We start from the raw sequence: 15,518 nt of genomic DNA on the forward strand, positions 1-15,518 counted from the left end.
CTCACGGAGCACTGTTCAATCCATCATCCGAAAATGGAAAGAATATGGCACAACTGCAAACCTACCAAGACATGGCCGTCCACCTAAACTGACAGGCCGGGCAAGGAGAGCATTGATCAGAGAAGCAGCCAATAGGCCCATGGTAACTCTGGAGGAGCTGCAGAGATCCACAGCTCAGGTGGGAGAATCTGTCCACATGACAACTATTAGTCGTGCACTCCACAAATCGGGCCTTTATGGAAGAGTGGCAAGAAGAAAGCCATTGTTGAAAAAAAGCCATAAGAAGGCCCATTTGCAGTTTGCCACAAGCCATGTGGGGGACACAGCAAACATGTGGAGGAAGGTGCTCTGGTCAGATGAGACCAAAAATTGAAGTTTTTGACCTAAATGCAGAACGCTATGTGTGGCGGAAAACTAACACTGCACATCACCCTGAACACACCATCCCCACTGTGAAACATGGTGGTGGCAGCATCATGCTGTGGGGATGCTTTTCTTCAGCAGGGACAGGGAAGCTGGTCAGAGTTGATGGGAGGATGGATGGAGCCAAATACAGGGCAATCTTGGAAGAAAACCTGTTAGAGTCTGCAAAAGACTTGAGACTGGGGCGGAGGTACACCTTCCAACAGGACAACGACCCTAAACATACAGCCAGAGCTACAATGGAATGGTTTAGATCAAAGCATATTCATGTGTTAGAATGGCCCAGTCAAAGTCCAGACCTAAATCCAATTGAGAATCTCTGGCAAGACTTGAAAATTGCTGTTCACAGACGCTCTCCATCCAATCTGACTGAGCTTGAGCTATTTTGCAAAGATGGGCAAACATTTCAGTCTCTAGATGTGCAAAGCTGGTAGAGACATACCCCAAAAGACTTGCAGCTGTAATTGCAGCGAAAGGTGGTTCTACAAAGTATTGACTCAGGGGGGCTGAATACTTTTGCACGCCACACTTTTCAGTTTTTTATTTGTAAAAAAATGTGAAAACCATGTATAATTTTCCTTCCACTTCACAATTATGCACCACTTTGTGTTGGTCTATCACATAAAATCCCAATAAAATACATTTACGTTTGTGGTTGTAACGTGACAAAATGTGGAAATGTTTAAGGGGTATGAATACTTTTGCCAGCCACTGTATACACACATAAATAAACAGATAAAGTGCAAGAGGCTGTTATAGTTCAGAGTTTGTTTGATGGCGAGTTTAATAGCCTGATGGCTGTGGGGAAGCTGCTGTTCCTGAACCAGGATGTACCAGATTTCAGGCTCCTGTACCTTCTACCTGTTGGCATCGGAGAGATGAGTGCGTGGCCAGGATGGTGTGGGTCCTTGATGATGTTGGCAGCCTTGTTGATGCAGCAACTGCGATAGATCCCTTCGATGGAGGGGAGGTCAGAGCCTATGATGGACTGGGCAGTGGTCACAGCTTTCTGCATACATTTCTGCTCCTGACTGCAATATCTCAAGACCCATATATCTTACAGAGTGAAGAATAATGGACCAAAAACGAGAAAAGATATATGAAAGCAAAACAAATAATTCTTGAAGTATCCAATTCATTGATGTTACTCTCGCACCAGGAGTGCAGGCTCTAATACTAGATTATACTTATAATACTTAATGTATATAATCATTCTTATATTCAACAGATTGAATCTCGTCTTCAAAGTAGATTTAAGCATTGCTTATTTAATAAATATTAATACATTCTTTTATTTTCCATATACAAGTTAAATATATAAGTTAAATATATGTTAAAGATTAGACATTTCTATTACATGAATAAACATTAATTAAATTATTTTATTCCATTCATAAATTAAGCAGCTACTATGGTTTTTTTTACATTCTGTACTTAAATAAAGCATTGAATGATGAATTCAGGGGAAAGGTCTTGAGTTTGACAGATACAATAGATCATTTTCGAGCAGGTAGAATCATGTAGGCCCACTAATAATATCTGCAAAAGAAAGTATTTACAAAAATATCAGCATATAAATCAAATGAAAATGATGATCAGTTTTACAAACATGTGTGTATTTATTAGTAGAAGTGTCACAAAGACCAGCAAGCCTGCTCTCCCAAAGATCATGGCTGGGCTAAACATGACTTCAATTCCATTGTCCTGCCTCATCCCATAGAACCTTGGATGTCCTTATATTCCACACATACAGTATACGTCAGCCATGAGTATGTTTAAGAACTCAATATTCACCCTTCTCTGTGGGAGAAAACTCCAAAGATTAAAAATCCTTCAAGAAATTCCTCATCTTAATTGAGGAGAAATTATGAGCTGTGACAAGGCCCCATAACACTAAAAACAAGGAACTGCAGATACACAAAATTGCTGGAGAAACTCAGCGGGTGCAGCAGCATCTATGGAGCGAAGGAAATAGGCGACGTTTCGGGCCGAAACACTTCTTCAGACTGATGGGGGGGGGGGGGGGGAAGGAAGGAAAAAGGGAGGAGGAGGAGCCCGAGGGCGGGCGGATGGGAAGAGACAGCTCGAGGGTTAAGGAAGGGGAGGAGACAGCAAGGGCTAGCAAAATTGGGAGAATTCAACATTAATGCCATCAGGATGCAAACTGCCCAGGCGGAATATGAGGTGCTGTTCCTCCAATTTCCGGTGTTGCTCACTCTGGCAATGGAGGAGACCCAGGACAGAGAGGTCGGATTGGGAATGGGAGGGGGAGTTGAAGTGCTGAGCCTCCGGGAGGTCAGGTTGGTTATTGCGGACTGAGCGGAGGTGTTCGGCGAAACGATCGCCCGACCTACGCTTAGTTGGGTTGGGCGATCGTTTCGCCGAACACCTCCGCACAGTCCGCAATAACCAACCTCACCTCCCGGTCTTCGATCTTCCAGCATCTGCAGTTCCTTCTTGAACACAAGGAACTGCAGATGCTGGTTTACAAAAACAGACACAATCTGCTGGAGTAACTCAGAGGGTCATGCAGCTTCTCTGGAGAAGCTGCCTGAACGTCTGGATAGGTCACAATTCGGGTCAGGACCGCTCTTCAGCCACCATAATTCTTGATTCTCTCAATAAGAGAAACATCCTTATTATAAAGGAATTGTCTCACAATCTTTCAAACTCAAGAGCATAGACCCAACATGTTCAATCCTACTTTATCTTTGGAATTGATGTTGTAAAGCTTCTCTGCACTGCTTCCAAAGTAAGTAGATCCTTCCTTGAATTGGATCAGAATTGTAGACTGTTGTTCAACATAGTCTAACTAAAGTCCTACATAGTTACAGCTAAGCTTCTTTACTTATGTGCCCCTATGATGAATGCCACCATCCTATTTGGCTTTCTAATATCCAATGTAACTGCATATTAATGCTGCATTTCCAGTTTTAGGACACAGAACACGGAAGCTGACAGGGCTGAAGGTGGATGTTACCTGGAGCGGATGGACTGCACCCTATAGTTCTGAAAGAGGTGGTGGCTTTAGAGATTGTGGAGGCATTAATGGTGATATTTCAAGAATCACCAGATTCAGGAGTGGTTCCAGACAAATGGAAAATCACCAATATTACCCCACTGCACAAGAAGGGAGCAAAGCAGAATTGTGGGAACTATAGACCGGTTAGTCTGACTTCGGTGGTTGGTAAGATTTTACAGAGTGCTTAGAATTTCATGATAAAATAGGCCAAAGTCAGCATGGTTTTGTGAAGGGGAGATCTTGCCTAATGAATCTGCTGGAATTCTTTGAAGAAGTAAATAGCAGGACAGACTAACGAGAGTCAGTGGATGTTGCATATCTAGATTTTCAGAAAGCCTTTGACAAGGTGCTGCAAGTCCTTGCACGGTATCAAAGGGCAGATACAAGCATGGATAGCAGGTTGGCTGGATGGCAGAAGGCAAAAAGTGGCAATAAAGGGGCCTTTTTCTGGTTGGCTGCCAGTGACTAGCGGAGTTCTGTAGGGCTTGGTGCTGGGGCCACTATTCTTCACATTGTATATTAATGATTTGGATGAGGGGATTGAAGGCTTTTTGGCCAAATTTGTGGATGATAGGAAAATAGGTGGAGGGGCAGGTGGTGCAGAAAAGCAGGGACTAGGACTGGCTGGGAGAGTGGGCAAAGAATTAGCAAATGGAATATAGTGTAGCAAAGTGTGGAGTCATGTATTTTGGTAATATGAATAAAGGTATAGACTTTTCTAAATGGGGAGAGAATTCAGAAATCAGAGGTCAAAGGGACTTAGGAGTACTGGTGCAGGATTTCCAAAAAGTTAATCTGCAATTTGAATCGGTAGTAAAGAAGGCATATGCAATGCCACCATTTATTTCAAGAGGGCTAGAATACAAAAATAGGGATGTAATGCTGAGGTTTTACAAGGTGCTGGTCAGGCCGCTTTTTAAATATAGTGAGAAATTTTGGGCAGCATATCTGAGGAAGGATGTGCTGGCCCTGGAGAGGGTCCAGAGGAAATTCACAAGAATAATCCCTGGAATGAGTGGGTGAATTTATGATGAGCGTTTGATGGCACTGCGCCTGTACTCGCTGTAGTTTAGAAGAATGAGTGGTGGGGACCTCATTGAAACGTACTAAATAGTGAAAGGCTTGGATACAGTTGAAGTGGAGAGGATGTTTCCACTAGTGGGAGTGTCTGGGACTAGAGGTCATAGCCTCAGAATTAAAGGACGATCCTTTAGGAAGGAGGGAAGAAATAATTACTTTAGTCAGAAAGTGGTGAATCTGTGGAATTCTTTGCCACAGAAGGCTGTGGAGGCTCGTGTCAATGGATATTTTAAAAGTGGAGATAGATTGATTCTTGATTAGTACGGGTATCAGGGGTTATGGGGAGAAGGAAGGAGAATGGGGTTAGGAGAGATATATCAGCCATGAAATCTTACCAACCACCGAATGAGGTAGTATGAATTTAGTGGATTTACTGCACGTGTTTCCATTTTCCTTAGTTATTTATGCACATATTAAAAGTCCCTCCTCCTAAAGCTGTGTGCTGGTAAACAACTTAATTAAATATAGAAATTGCAAGTTGAGCTATATCAGTTTTTAATTACAAAAATGTCAGATGTTTATCTACGGATCCTGATATCCTATCTATAGTCTATCACGAGCATTAAGTTAGCTTGTTTCTTTTGCAAACAGCGTTGACTCATTGTATATTTATTCTGACAGTATTTTTAATTCTGATTTCCTGAATTTGAACTTTTTGTTTCTCCTTATGAATCCTTTTCACATTCTGTAAGGGAACTAATTGAAAAAAACCCCAGAGATTATTCCTGTTCAATGAACATTGTGTTCTTTTGGTGGATATCAAATAAACATAAAAGGAGCAAAGGAAGACCCACCTCAAGATCAAAGCACAAGTACTGTATCCAAACATAGAACCATATCACAACAAAGTATCTTTGTATTGGAAATGTAAAAACAAAACTGAATGTTCAGTAAAATTTCATATGAGAACGTATCTGTTGAGAAAATCCAACGGGTTGGGCAGCATGCCAGACGAAGCATCTCAACCTGAAACAACACCTATCCATGTTCTACAGGGATGTCGCCTGATCCGTTAACTTACTCCAGCACTACTCACAGTGTTTACTCATACAACTGCAGGAGATGAAAAGAAATCCGTTCAGCCCCTTCCTTCGTACTGTTCTGTGCCCTTTAACAGTTTATTGGTAAAGCAGCAAGTTACTTAGACATTTTATCCTGGTATATTCCCCGTCCCCATTATGTGCCAATCGGCAGACTGGCTCGGTTGGCGCTGGGTCCCATCTTGAATTCCTTCTCAATTATATATATACACACACACAATGTACACATACATGTTGAGGAACCAATCATTGTGCAAGTTCTGTGATCAGTTTCCAGACTACTTATGCCGAGTGGCTTCCTGCTGTGTGCTAATCTAATAGAGGATGGTTTTCTTTGCACAGCTGTACCTTGAAATTGCAAAACCTGTCACTACTTGTAAGTTTAAATAGAAGCAGTTTGTCAGCTAATACTTCCTTTTTGGTGTTTAGTTATTCTAATACATTCACTAAAGTTTGTTAATGTTTTCACAGTATTATCGGGCATATTTATGTCCACTTGGGGGATTTAGAAGTTAGAACATAGAAGAGGAAGCACAGGAACAATCCCTTTGCCACAATGTCCGTGCTGAACATGGTGCCAAGTTAAACTAATCTCCTCTGCCAGCACGTGATCCATATCCCTCCATTCCCTGCATATCCATGTACCTAACTAGAAGCCTCTTAAATTGTATCCTCCTACATCACTCCAGGCAGCATGTTACAGGCACCCTCCATCTTGTGTGTAAAAAAAATTGACCCGCACATCTACTTTAAATTTTGTCCTTATCGTCTAAAAACTACGCCCTCTAGTGTCTGACATTACCCCTTGGGGAAAGAAATTCTTGCCGTCTCCATGATCCATACCTCTCATAATTTTACATCTTTCAGATCTCGCCTCAGCTTCAGATGTTCTAGGGAAAACAATACAAGTTTGTCCAACCTATCCTTATAGTTAATACCCTTTAACCTCTTGACTCCTGTACTCAAAGTCCCGATCATTGAAGACATCTATGAATCTTGGCATTTTCAGGGTGTTTTGGACTTTGACCCCAATATCGCTCTGTACATCAATGACAGATATTTGTATTGGATATTAGAACTGTGAGTTTATTAATTACAAAGCTTCAATAGTAACCATGATTTTTGTTATCTGCAGTAAATCCATGCCCCCAGTCCTGTTGTTAATAAGCACTTAATGTACTGAAGAAGGATCGCAACCCCATCTCTTCAGAAAAGTTGCCTGTCCCGATGAGTTACTCCAGCATTTAGTGCCTGTCCTAATGTACGGTATTCACTGGTCTCTATATTGAGACAACCAAATGCAGATTGGATGACTACTTTGCTGAACATCCATGGCTGATGTTTTGTACAAAAGGACACAAAGTGCTGGAGTAACACAACAGGTCAGGCAGCATCTCTGAAGAACATGGATATATGATGTTTCGGGTTGTGACCCTTCTTCAGACTGGCCAGTTCTCCAGAGATGCGACCTGCCCTGCTGAGTTACTCCAGCACTTTGTGTCCTTTTGTGTATTAACCAGTATCTGCAGTTGCTTGGTTCTACATGATATTTTTTCACCATTTATAAAAAAAGAAAATGTACATGGCACCCAAGTAATTCGCTTTAATCTTCATGGATCCACATATAGGTTTGGAGGGTAAAATAGACATAATGAAACAGTAAATTTGAAGATGATTTACCTAGAGGTACGTTTTCAAATGTTGTGCCAGGTTGCAGATGTTCATACTGCCATACTTTAGCTGGTCGATAACACACAGGAGCTAGGATAATGCTACAAACTGGCACTTCATCTTGCCTCTAGCAAGAGAAAAAAATATAAAAAGGAAATTAATTGTTTTAGTCAACTTCAGAATCTAGTTTCATTGGTGCCTTACACCAAATGATTGTGTCAAGATTCTGTCATGTTACATACACATTTTATTAACATTGTGCAAATTTTGAAAATTGCATTGCCTTTCAACATCCGAGTTAAAACAGAACTTGTTTTTTTTATGCTTTATTACATCATCCTTCCTTCCACTAAATCAGACATGAGGATATTCTGTATAGGAAGAAGGGTCTCGACCCAAAACGTCACCCATTCCTTCTCTCCAGAAATGCTGCCTGTCCCGCTGAGTTACTCCAGCTTTTTGTGTCTGTTATGAGGATGTTCTCTCTAGCTCAGATAGACCCAAAATTCTGGAATAACTCATGAGATGTTGCCTGACCCACTGAGTTACTCCAGCATTTTGTCTATCTTTGGTATAAACCAGCATCTGCAACTTAAAAAAAAAAAAAAATGTCCCTAGCTCATTCAGCTTCAATTTAAGAATTGAAGTTAACAACGATGTTTAGTTTAGTTTAGAGATAAACCAAGTACGCGCCGACCAGCGATCCCCCGTTACACCAGAACACACTACACACTAGGGACAATTTACAACAGGTTATGATTGCTTAGTTTATTTTTTTTAGTTTAGATATACAGTGCAAAACAGGCTTCGGCAACCGAGTCCATGCCAACCAGCGATCGTCGGGTGCACTGACACGTACTAAGGACAATTTACAATTTTTACCGGCCAATTCACCTACAAACCTGTACATCTTTGGAGCGTGGGAGGAAACCAGAATACCCGGGGAGTTAGAGAGATAGAAATAGATCTAGAAAGAGTAGAGTTCAAGATAGACCATGCAAAGATGAGGGCAGGCTGAAAATTGTAAATGGGAATTAACTTTTCAAATTCTACCACAGGTGCAGTAACTAGCACAAAAACAGGTGTTGTTCTACCAGAAAAAAAAATGTTGAGGGAGGGGATCCTCAAGTTAGATTGAAACAAAGACTATTCCTTATATACCAAAAAAGCAAGGGCCAGATTTCTTGTGGCTACATCTCTGATCTGAAGAAACTGGATGGCAGTGAAGGAAATGGTCAATATCAGAACAAGTTTAATCAATTTAGTTTTAGTTTTTTTTAGTTTTAGAGATACACAGTGTGGAAACAGGCCCTTTAGATTAGATTAGATTAGATTAGATCCTTTAATCCTTTACAGGAAATTACAGGAAATTACAGTGCCACAACAGCTTCAAGACAGACATAACACCACACATTTCCTCAGATAGCTTCCATACTTAATAAGTTAAAATACAATGAATGAATACTAAAAAAAAATGCAAAATTATTTTTGTGCATTATAAAACCTTATAGCAGCTGGTATACAAGACTTCCTATATCTCTCAGTTTTGCACATTGGTGCAATCAGTCTCTGACTGAAGATGCTGCTCTTGATCACCTTCAGGGCGTGGAGTGGGTGAGTGGGGTTGGTCATTATCGAACCCAGTTTGTTCAGAGTTCTGGCCTCTGCCACCTGCTGGACCGCTAGTTGCTCAGCCCCGACCACTGAGCCGGCCTTCCTGATCAGCTTGTCCAGTCTGTTTTTGTCCGCTATGCGGGCGCCTTCTCTCCAACAGGCCACAGCAAAAAACAAAGCACTGGCAACCACTGAATGGTAGACACTGCACAGTAGGGGTTGGCAGATGTTGAATGACCTTAGCCTCCTTAAGAAATAGAGTCAACTTTGTCCCTTCCTGTACACCGCCTCCATATGACTCTTCCAGTCCAGCTCACTGTCAAGCTGCACACCAAGGTACCTGTGGTTGGCGACCACCTCCACCTCAGTGCCCCTCCACCTCCACCTTAGGCCCACCGAGTCCACACCGACCAGCGATTCCTGCATATTAACACTATCTTACACTAGGGCCAATTTACCCTTACACCAAGCCAATTAACCTACAAACCTGTACGTCTTTGAAGTGTGGGAGGAAACCGAAGATCTCAGTGAGAACCCGCGCGGTCACGGGGAGAATGTACAAACTCCGTACAGACAGCACCCATAGTCAGGATCTGGCACTGTAGGCACTATAAGGCTGCAACTATCCCGCTGCGCCACCGTGCCGCCCTTCCATAGCAATTGAATCAGAACATCGTTGGGCCTCTCTTCAAAGATGAAGCAAAGGATCCTCAGAGATCCTGTTGTAACGATCGGTTCCCTGCATGGATGATTTAACATGAGATTAATGGGCTTGGTCAACTGCATTAAACTTTACTTGACATGAGCAATTAATTTCCATCTGTGAACTTATTATAAAAACTGTTCATTGTGGTTTGAAGAGAATATTTTAGATTGTGAAACCTTATTCCATAACCTGATGAATTTCCAATGCTTCCATTAAAAAGGCAATACCTTCCTTTACATTTCATACTAAATAATGGAAACATTAAGTGTTGTATTAAGAATGATTGTAAATTGTTATCTGAACTACAAGATCAGGAATTGTTGAATGTTTTGCGATGGAAATGGGTTTTTATTTAAACCAAAGGCAATTAAAATAGTATTTTCAAGATTCAAGATAATGTATGGCAATCATATTTGCCATACATTAATCATGCCAAATATTTGTAAGATGATTCCATAACAAAGTCAATGGAAACAATAGTAAAATACTGAAGATGCTGAAAACCTGAAATAAAATTTTAGCAATCAAGAGTTGTATGCAATGAATAGCAGCCTGACATATATGTTCCTGTTATCCTGAGCGGCACAGTGGCGCAACAGTAGTGTTGCTGCCTTACAGTGCCAGAGACCTTGGTTCGAACCTGACTACAGGTGCTGTCTGTACGGGGTTTCTACGTTCTCCCTGTGACCATGTGGGTTTTCTCCGGATGCTCTAGTTTCCTCCCACATTCCAAAGACATACAGGTTTGTCGGTTCATTGGCATCGGTAAAAGATTGTAAATTGTCCTTAGTATGTAGGATAATGCTAGTGTGCAGGGTGATCGCTGGTATGTAGGATAGTGCTAGTGTGCAGGGTGATCGCTGATCTGTATCGGTGGGCCGAAGGGCCCTTTTCCGTGCTGTATCTCTAAACTATCTATATGGTCCACTGCCGCGTGGAGAACCAGTGAGATAGCATCTGCTGTTAATCTGTTGTGGTGATAAGCAATTGAAGCAGATCCTATAAACTTAGAAAATTCACAAGTTAAACAATGGATCCGATTTTACTGGCCTTATTTTGGAAACTTTTAGCTAAGATATCGATACTTTCTTATGAAAAACAATATTTGCTGGCCTGGAGGTGGCTAAGAATGACCAAACTGGCAGGTTTTGTGGTTGCCATTACTAAGAAAGACTAATAACAATTTCTGGACATTCACACAGTTAAAGGTAGAAGTTTGCATTGTAAAGCAAGCAGTACCCTGATCCACGCAAAGTACCGCTGGCTCTTCACGTATATAATCTATACAGTTCATGACATGAGTTTATGGATTATTCTGGGGAATTAAAATAATTAAGTTGGGCTATACTATTCTGGCTGTAGCCATACATACCACAGTCTGCATCAAGAACTGGTCAAGAACTTCAAATCACTAGGTGTAAATATTAGGAACAATTCAACATGGTTCAACCACATCGACAATACAGCCAAGAAAGTATGCACACGTTTGCTTCCTCAAAAACCCAAGGAAATTTGGCATGTCCCCAATGACTCGCACCAATTTCTACAGTTGCATCATAGAGTGAGAATCCTATCTGGATGCATCACAGCTTGTTATGACAACTATTCTGCCCAAGACCGCAAGAAGCCGCAAACACTTTATGGGCGACTATTTGCATACCTTGGCAAGGTATGCAAGCAAAGAATTTCACTGTGACTTGGTACATGTGACAATAATATAGTATATTCTATTCTAGACTTGTGGACGCATCATAGTCCATCACGTAAACCAGCCTCCTCCTCCATTGACTCCATCTACACTTCACGCCACTTTGGGATGGCAGCCAACTTTATCAGGAACTGCTCACACTCAGCCGGCGGTGTCACAACATTGGAGGCTTGGATTGCCTCAGCACAGAGGGAGAGCAAGGAGGGAAGAGACAAGGACTTTGGGACTTTAAACTGTGTTGAGTGTTTGTTATTTATTTTATGTTATGACTGCAGGCTAAACCATTTTGTTGCACTGAAAAGTGCAATGACAATAAATTGAATCCAATCCAATCCAATCATAACAATAAAAAGCAACAAAACACATAAAATACATTTTAACATAAACATCCACCACAGTGACTCCTCCATATTCCTCACTGTGATAGAAGGCGAAAAAAAAGTTAAATCTCTTCCCTTCTTTGTTCTCCTTTGGTCGGGAGCCTCGAGCCTTCCGTTGACGGGACGATCTTGGCTCCGTAGCCTGCGGTTGGGCCCTCCGCATCGGTGCTATCAAGCTCCCACATCGGGGGGATCTCAGCTCCCCTCGCCGGGCGAGCGGACCCCGGATCGGGGCTGGTGGAACCTCTTGCAACTTTGGAGCTTCCCGACATCAGTCTCTACCCGAGGCAGCGAGCTCCTCGATGGTGAAACCCGCATGCAAGGGATCGCAGGCTCTGGTGGTAAGTCCACGGCCCCACAGTGGGGCTCAAAGGTAGTCTCGAGCAAGGCTGCCAGCTCCATGATGTTATTCCACAGGGCGACCGGAGATACGATCCGGAAAACAATTGCATCTCTGGCAAGGTAAGGGATTGAGAAAAAAGTTTCCCCCAACCCCTTCCCCAACCCCCACATAAAACAAACCAGAGAACATTAACACAAACGTTTTAAAACACACAAAAAATAACAAAAAGACAAGACAGACAGACAGTTGGCAAAGCTGCCACCGCTGATGGCACCACCCGTTAATGTACTTCTCATTACAAAATTATTATTGGAAATTTAAGTCATTAGTGACTGTGCAAGATATAAAACACTAACTTACTAGGTTTTTCTGCTTTGATGGAGTGGAAATTGCACGAATCCCTTTCTGTTCACTGTCAGGTTGCAATTTGGAGATGGTTTTACCTTGTTTAAAAAAGAAAACTGAAGGTGGCATAAAATTCAATCATAAAATTCAGTCAGTCTTATTATAATCAAACATATTTTATATATTGTTTCATAGTGCAAGGGTTACAAATTACAAAGGATTATAAATAAAAAATCTGAAGGTCTAGACACAAAATGTCACCCATTCCTTCTCTCCTGAGATGTTGCCTGTCCCGCTGAGTTACTACTGCAATTTGCGTCCACCTTACAAATTACAGATTGCTTTCCACTTTGTATGAAGTTTAATATAAGTGGAAGAAACAGATACATTTAATAGTTAAATTGTGATAAGGAAGAAATTAAAAATAGGTTATCATTGTTTAGTTTCGTTTTTTTAGTTTAGATATACAGCACGGAAACAGGCCTAACGGCCCACCAAGTCCGCGCCGACCAGCCATCACCCCGTACACCGTACACTAACACTATCCTGCACACCAGGGACAACTTACAATTAACCAATTATGCCCATTAGCCGGCAAACCTGCATGTCTTTGGAATGTGGGCGAAAACTGGAGCACCCGGAAGAAACCCAAGCAGGTCACAGGCAGAACGTACAACCTCCATACACAGTGCCTGTAGTGAGGATCGAACCCGGGTCTCTGGCACTATAAGGCAGCAACCCTATCACTGCGCCACCCTGGATAATAGATTGTTGGCCATCTCATTTAGAATTTTAAAATGTGAATGGGGTTTATAAGCAGTAGATGGCAATTCAGATCAGTGGCAGCAATGCCCAATTAATAACATAAAAATGAATGTTATATGTGAATTTGAATTTGCAGAATTAAATATTGACAACCTGAAAAATCATTTTGAGAGTTCAGAAGCTAATTTATAATACTAAACACTGCAATGGTTTTAACAATTTAAATTGCATGATACACATACTGAGAAATTATAACAATCATAAAATCATAAAACAGAGGAGCAAAATTTAGCGATGTTACAATGCCTACCTTCTGCGACGCTGCAGTTCTGCCACTGGCCTTGTGCGCGACTTTGGCGCCTTTGAGGGGCGGGATTAAAATGCCGTTTTGTACTGCCTGTCGGAGGCGGACTTCCTCGGGCTACTAGCTGCTGATGAAAAATCGATCGGACTTCCCTTCGCGGTATTTTTTTTAAAAAATTCGCTGGACAATTTAATATTTGGATTAAAATAAAAAGCGCCTTCAAACGCCCTCAGCGCCTACAACGTAATGGATCGCAAGAACGGGACAAAACAAAGGGTAAGGGTAAGCATGTAATCTTGCTTCTTGGGATGGCTTTAATCTAATTTTACATTGCGAAAATGTTATTGGGGCCCCCTATGAACCAGCAGTGTTTTTCCTGTCGATATGGAGTTCAAATTCACTGCAAATGCAACATTCCAATCGATCGCGTTCCAGAAGCAAGATGATTTAAATCCTCATTTTTTTTTGGTCAATCATGTCATAAACCGTCCAAATTGTCCATATTTTGTGTTATTCTCTCTCCATGATCATTATTTTTAAACTAAATATTCACAACAGTTTGAGTCACAAGTATTGTGCAAAAAATAATAATTTTGATTATATTTTGAGTGGATGTTTCTGCATTAATTTATGGGAATTAAACATTAAATTCCTTCCATCTGGGAATGAAACCTTAAATTCCTTCCATCCTTCCATATAAATTCATGACAGTGAGATTTAAAAATCATGTTATGTTGTGAATTCCTGTGTGAATGGGATTAGTTTGTTATTTGGATATTTAGGCTATTTAAAAAATATATCCTTTTCTTAAGAAATGGAATCTACAGGACATTCTTAATGGGAAAGTAGTGGGCAGAAAGGCATGTCATGCATGGTTTGAAGAGCAAAAACTTGTAGGTTACAATACCAAAATTGAAAAGTTCAGGAAAAACAAGGTGTACAGAGTTGCTTATTGGTTACAATCTGAGGAGTATGATGATGCTACTGATTATGATATGCCAATGTACCAGCTGGCAACTGATCTTCTCCATAAAAACTTGGTCTATTGCTAGAAATTGTAATGTATTTACCTATCTGTTGTGGACTTACAGCATATTATACAATAATATTAAATTTCTGATCTTGAGAATATCACATTTTTGAATTTTCAAGGCAGTCTGGGTGTTTATTACTATTTCCGTCACAACGGTCAATTTTGTAATTAGCTACAATTAGGTAATTAACTAATTATATGCTTTGATTTCAGGTCATCCAAGTAAGTTGTTTTATATTTGTTTCAGAATGCTTCAATCCATAATAACTGAAAATTTCATTCAGTTCTCTTAATTTTTTAAGAAAGTTATGGGCATTCGACTGTCCACGATCACAGCTTTTGTGTTAAGTCAATAGAAAAGCAATAGGGAACAAGATGCTAATTTCCGAGTATGAAAATTGCCATCACTTTTTTAATACGGAAGATATTAAAGTGAATTAGGGATCAAATTAAACTTCTTTTTATGCTTTATTTGATGGGATAAATTACAGACTTGATTTTTAAAATCTCAACATTTTGTAACATTGCTATAAATTAGACCATTCGGCCCATCAAGTCTGCTCCTCCATTCAATCATGACTGATCTATCTTTCCCTCTCAACCCCATTCTCCTGCCATCTCCCCATAACCATTGAAACCATTGTATAACCCAAACCAAGAAAATAGCCTGGGCTTGCAGATGGAAATTTGGAATTTTCAGAGGACCTATGCAACAGCTTGATTGAAAAGAAAACACATGGAATAGCCAAACTAATTCAGATGTACAGAGACTTGGAAATTGTCCTAGTGTGTACGATAGTGCTAGTGTACAGGGTGATTGCTGGTGGGCGTTGTCTTGGTGGGCAGAAGGGCCTATGTCTGCGCTGTATGTCTAAAACTAAAAATAAAAATAAAAGAAGAGCCTCAGGAAGAATTTATTAAAATACTGAACACTAGAGATGAGATGGGTACTTCAACAGAAAAATGGGTAGAATTGAGATTCTATAGATCTTGATGACAGTATGGGTAAGCAGATCCAGAGGTCAGATGAACAGAATATTATGTAGCATAGTTGTTTCAGTGTTTTCAATGTTGAAGCTCATGA

General features: G+C 40.8%; 1 protein-coding gene across 2 annotated transcripts in view; it reads right to left on the reverse strand.

Annotated features, from left to right (window-relative positions):
• Positions 1 to 1,715: 1,715 nt before the first annotated feature.
• LOC129701811 (uncharacterized) overlaps positions 1,716 to 15,518 on the reverse strand; it is a 32,757-nt gene continuing 18,954 nt past the window's right edge. The window contains exons 7-9 of one of the 2 annotated variants that reach the window (XM_055643272.1): positions 12,348 to 12,430; positions 7,246 to 7,363; positions 1,716 to 1,962 (exon numbers count right to left, since the gene is read on the reverse strand). In XM_055643272.1, coding sequence (XP_055499247.1) covers positions 1,940 to 1,962; positions 7,246 to 7,363; positions 12,348 to 12,430 — 224 coding nt within the window. In that variant the 3' untranslated portion in view covers positions 1,716 to 1,939. Of the gene's footprint in view, positions 1,963 to 5,766; positions 7,364 to 12,347; positions 12,431 to 15,518 lie in introns of those variants that run through there. The other variant, XM_055643271.1, reaches the window with a different exon arrangement.

The sequence above is a fragment of the Leucoraja erinacea genome, chromosome 11 (assembly GCF_028641065.1).
Source record: "Leucoraja erinacea ecotype New England chromosome 11, Leri_hhj_1, whole genome shotgun sequence".
Taxonomy (NCBI): domain Eukaryota; kingdom Metazoa; phylum Chordata; class Chondrichthyes; order Rajiformes; family Rajidae; genus Leucoraja; species Leucoraja erinaceus.